This window comes from Lolium rigidum, chromosome 5 (assembly GCF_022539505.1).
Source record: "Lolium rigidum isolate FL_2022 chromosome 5, APGP_CSIRO_Lrig_0.1, whole genome shotgun sequence".
Classification (NCBI taxonomy): Eukaryota; Viridiplantae; Streptophyta; class Magnoliopsida; order Poales; family Poaceae; genus Lolium; species Lolium rigidum.
In genome coordinates this window covers 129,162,359-129,167,571 of record NC_061512.1, presented here as the reverse complement: position 1 = coordinate 129,167,571, position 5,213 = coordinate 129,162,359, and the positions used below count along the sequence as shown (strand labels likewise).

At 60.9% G+C, this 5,213-nt stretch overlaps 1 protein-coding gene across 1 annotated transcript; it reads left to right on the top strand.

Annotated features, from left to right (window-relative positions):
• Positions 1–224: 224 nt before the first annotated feature.
• Positions 225–2,897, top strand: LOC124657845 (protein SCARECROW 1-like). The gene is made up of 2 exons (XM_047196330.1): positions 225–1,774; positions 2,414–2,897. The coding sequence occupies exons 1-2, from the start codon at positions 294–296 to the stop codon at positions 2,856–2,858; spliced, it is 1,926 nt and encodes a 641-aa protein (XP_047052286.1). The 5' UTR covers positions 225–293; the 3' UTR covers positions 2,859–2,897.
• The last annotated feature ends 2,316 nt before the right edge of the window (positions 2,898–5,213 follow it).

Genomic DNA, 5,213 nt, shown 5'->3' with positions numbered 1-5,213 from the left:
TACGTAGGACGACGACGAGTCATCATCATCCATAAATTACCCCTCGAGAATCCTCGATGTTCCCCTAACCAGTTGTGCTCACGCTCTTGTTCCCCTCTCGTCGGCCTCTTCCACTTTACTCCACTCCTCTCTCCTGCTCCCACTCCCCCAGCTCGCCTCGGCACCCGGCAGCCAGCGGCGCGCGCGGCGCCAAAACACATAAAAATCCCGGTAGAATCCACAACCTCTCCCGCCCCGCTCCGCTCCGGTCGCTCGCCATGCGCGCGGCGGCCGCTTCCCCTTGGCGTTTCTAGATGGGCTCCTCCTCCCTCCTCCTCTTCCCCTCGTCCTCCTCCGCCCACCGCTCCTCTTATTCCCATGCCACCGCCGCCTCCGCCTCCTCCTCATCCCACCTGCTCCCCTATCCTTCCCACCTCCTCCTCTACCTCCACCACCAACAACCCGCCGCCGCCGCGGCCATGGTCCGAAAGCGCCCCGCGCCCGAAATGGACCTGCCCCCGCCGCGCCGCCACGTCACGGGGGACCTCTCCGACATGACCGCCGGAGCGCCCGTGCTCTCGTCCGCCACCGCGCAGCTGCCCGCGCTGCCCACCCAGCTGCTCCCGCCATTCCAGCTCCAGCACCAGCACCAGCAGCAAGTGCCGGATCATATGGACGTCGCCGCGGCCGCGCCGGGGAACACCACGGCGTTCGTCGACGGCATCATCCGGGACATCATCGGGAGCAGCGGCGCGGGGGTCTCCGTCGCGCAGCTCATCCACAACGTCCGCGAGATCATCCACCCCTGCAACCCCGGCCTCGCCTCCCTCCTCGAGCTGCGCCTCCGGTCCCTCCTCGCCTCCTCCGACCCCGCCCCGACGAACGCTCTCCTCCCCGACGCCGCGCCCACCGCCGCAATGCCCATGGCGGCACTCCCTCCGCCCCCGGACAAGCGGCGCCGCGAGGAGGAGCGGGAGCCGACCAACCCGCCACAATCCCCCAAGCCCCCCACCGCGGAGGAGACAGCCGCGGCCGCATCCGCCGCCGCCGCGGCCGCCTCCGCGGCGGCCAAGGAGCGGAAAGAGGGGCAGCGGCGGAAGCAGCGCGACGAAGAGGGGCTCCACCTCCTGACCCTCCTGCTCCAGTGCGCGGAGTCGGTGAACGCGGACAACCTGGACGAGGCGCAGACGGCGCTGCTGGAGATCGCGGAGCTGGCCACGCCCTTCGGCACCTCCACGCAGCGCGTCGCCGCCTACTTCGCCGAGGCCGTCTCGGCGCGCCTCGTCAGCTCCTGCCTCGGCCTCTACGCTCCTCTGCCCCACGCCTCCCCCGCCGCCTCCCGCCTCGTCAACGGCCGCGTCGCCGCCGCGTTCCAGGTCTTCAACGGCATCAGCCCGCTGGTCAAGTTCTCGCACTTCACCGCCAACCAGGCCATCCAGGAGGCGTTCGAGCGGGAGGACCGCGTGCACATCATCGACCTCGACATCATGCAGGGCCTGCAGTGGCCGGGCCTCTTCCACATCCTCGCCTCCCGCCCCGGCGGCCCGCCCAGGGTCAGGCTCACCGGCCTCGGCGCCTCCATGGACGCGCTCGAGGCCACCGGCAAGCGCCTGTCCGACTTCGCAGACACGCTCGGCCTGCCCTTCGAGTTCTGCCCGGTGGCGGACAAGGCCGGGAACCTTGACCCGGACAAGCTCGGCGTCACGCGACGCGAGGCCGTCGCCGTCCACTGGCTGCACCACTCACTGTACGACGTCACCGGCTCGGACTCCAACACGCTGGGTCTCATCAAGAGGTACCGTACTACTACTCTGCTACGCCATGCTTTGCTTCCATCGTCGAGTCTGCCATTGCCATCATGCCTACTTTCCACCCTGCATTTCCTTCACCAATGTGACATCGTACGTACTACTGCTAGTAGCTAGGACAGACATCAATGGTGGTACTTGCTGCTTAATTGCTTTGGTTTAAGCTCTGAAGTGGTAAAAGGATTACAGATTTGGGGCGCTAAAAGTTTGTCATTATTACTAGCTTTTTATAGGATTAGAAAGGTTGCAACTTTCTGTTGCTTTGCCGATCGCAAACCCCTGTTCCATTCCATACTCTTTTGGTGATCCGAGAAGTTGTAGGATTTGGCTTCCACATTTGGTTTGTGGATCGCTAAAAGTTTCTCGGTCATCATGACCAACTTTTCATGCTGAAAAGCTCCCATCTTTCTTGTTCCAAGTGCTGATTATTTATCCGAAACCACTGTCAGCGACGTACTCTCTAGTACTAATCAGTTCTAAGTTGATTAGTTCAGAATCTAAGCTGAAAAGTTCAGAATTTACCTCTGCTCCCATTGTATTTGGAATAATGATTGTCTTGACAGTCGGTGGATCACCAAGAATGAAAAATTGCTGTACTGATCTTGACAATTGTGTGGATGTCTCAGGTTGGCGCCCAAGGTGGTGACAATGGTGGAGCAGGACCTGAGCCACACGGGGTCCTTCCTGGCGCGGTTCGTGGAGGCCATCCACTACTACTCGGCGCTCTTCGACTCCCTGGACGCCAGCTACGGCGAGGACAGCCCGGAGCGGCACGTCGTCGAGCAGCAGCTGCTGTCGCGGGAGATCCGCAACGTGCTCGCCGTCGGCGGGCCATCGCGCACCGGGGACGTCAAGTTCGGCAGCTGGCGCGACAGGCTCGCCCGCTCCGGCTTCCACGGGGCCTCGCTCGCCGGCAGCGCCGCAGCGCAGGCCGCGCTGCTCCTCGGCATGTTCCCCTCCGACGGCTACACGCTCGTCGAGGAGAACGGCGCCCTGAAGCTCGGATGGAAGGACCTGTGCCTGCTCACCGCCTCGGCGTGGCGCCCGATTCAGACCTCGTCAGCGCGTTAGAAATCTGTAGAGCTCATGTTACTACCGCTACTAGTTCTTACTTAGGAGGAATGCCATTTCCTAGTTCTTTTGCCTCTTTATTCAGCTCCTCATATTTGGTCAATTCTAAGTTAAGGAAAGGAAAACATCCCGATCCACTAATTGCTACATCTCTCCACTTACATTTGGCAAGTACTAATGCTCAGCTCAGTTTCATGGTATCTTTGCTTCTCTTCAGTTCATGCTCAACTTAATTTCACCATTTCATCAACTTAATTTACCATCCTTGCCAACTTATTTCTTTCTTTCTGTAAGGTTTTACTCCTTGATATCTGGTTACTCAACACTATCAAGGACATCCTAATTGTAGCCATTTTCATTAATTGCATGTGGTACTCGTGCAATTTATCTTGAGGACTAACTTTTAATCTTACTTCCTCCGTTCATATGAAGTTGAGTAAAAAATACATTGGGAACATGCATCTCTCCTCTTTAAGAGCATCTCCAATGGGGCGACCCAAACCGCGCCCGCGCGTCCGGATGGGTCGAGCTGGACAAAAATACGGCCCAACGCGGGGACGCACCGCAAAAGCGGATGGCCGCGGCGTCCGGAACGACGCAAACCCGGCCCAAATCTGGGCCTGGTTTGCATGGCCGCGGATGGCACGCGCCGTCCTCGCGTGTCCGCCTGGTCCGCATGGCTGGCCCACATGTCAGTGCCCCAGTCCTATTAAATGTGGACGGGGAGGGGGACTGTCCCTATCCAGTCCCCACTATCCACTCCGGCCGCACGCGCGAGCTCGAAGCTTCCGCGCCGCCATGGCCCCGAAGCGTGAGTTCGCGCCGACCGCCAACGACCACGAGGCCGGCAGCAGCCGGCCAGTCGCACCGCCGGCGTTCGCCATGGGGCCACCGGCGACGCCCAGACGCGACCGGATCTACGTCACCGTAGCGGTGGCGCAGATGTTCTGGGACGCCGGCGTCCCAATGCCGTGGGAGGACGTGCACCTCCCCACGGCCGGCACTCCGAGCCCGGATCGGGTTCCGGTGCCGCCCATCCCGCGCCGGGGCCGCGCCCGCGTCGCGGAGATCCGGAGGCGCCGCGCGCAGCTGCCGGCGGACCTCCAGGAGGACCCCGCGTACGGCGACGCAAGTCCCAACTGGGACTTGTGGTTCAAGGTGGAGCACGATGCACGCCGACACACGTGCTTCACGTCGGCGACGGGGCGGCCTCGCGCGCAGCCGCGCACACCTGCAAGGCGGGCGAAGCCGCGCCCGGCGGCATGTACATCGACGAGCCGCGGCCCGCAGCGCAGCCCCCGCCGCATGCCCAACGGCAGGAGGACGAAGACGACCCGGAGCCGCGGCGGCGCTCGCGGCGTCCCGCGAGCGCGTGCGACCTCGACGAGCTGGCCAAATGGCCGCACCTCGCCGAGACACTACGCGCCTCCGCCCTGGCGGAGAAGGCCAGGTAGGCCCAGGAGAACGCCCAGGCGGAGGCGTGGGCCTTCCTCCAGATGGCGCGCCGGCAGGAGGAGGGCACGCGCCAGGCGGCGCTCCGGGAGGAGGAGGAGCGCCGGGCCGCGCTCCTGGCGGAGGAGGAGCGCCGGGCAGCGCTTCGGGCGGAGGAGGAGTAGTAGCTCCGCAAGGAGTCCGCGCGGAGGGCGCGACTGCGCAGGCCGGCGAGCCCGCCGAACCCGCACTCCGGCTGGGAAAGGGCGCAGTGGTCGCCCTGGCCGGAGTCCCCGCCGTTGAAAGTGCATGGAGCCCCCATGTGTGGTTTTGGTAATTAATGACAATCCCTATGGACTAATGTTTGCATTGAGTTATATTTGTAGGAGTTGTCCATAGGCAATTCTTGAACCATTTGTTGGCTTCAAGGTTGCAATAAGAAGAAATTGATGAAGGATATCAAGTGTCAAGTATGTCTTGAAGATGAAGATGAAGTGAGCCCTCAAGTTACTTCAAGACATCAATATGATGAAGAATGAAGAATGAAGTGCAAGTTCAAGATGAGCCAACTCGAAGAGTTCATAAGCTTGAAGCTTGCCATGGAGAAATGAAGTGCAAGTTCAACATGAGCCATCTCGAAGAGATCCTTTGCTTGAGTCTTGCCATCCATATGGTGATCATGGATATGTGAAGATGCGCCGAAGAAGAAGCTCTCCCATGGTGGATTATGGGGGAGTAATCCACAAGACTTTGTCAAGCAAGCACAAGCAAGAAAGGCGTTCCATCTTGTTGAGATCAAGATCGTCGTCATCGAGCTCAAGTGGAATGCGCAAGTATAAGGTTTGCTCTTGATAGGGTTTCTTTCTCACCGGTCTCATAGTGTAGTTGGAGACCGGTTTATAGTTTAGTTGCCGTACTATCAAG

Coding starts and splice junctions, on each gene's coding strand:
- LOC124657845 (XM_047196330.1), top strand. CDS start 294: ATGGGCTCCTCCTCCCTCCTCCTCTTCCCCTCGTCCTCCTCCGCCCAC. Junction 1,775..2,413: donor ACGCTGGGTCTCATCAAGAG/GTACCGTACTAC, acceptor TGGATGTCTCAG/GTTGGCGCCCAAGGTGGTGA.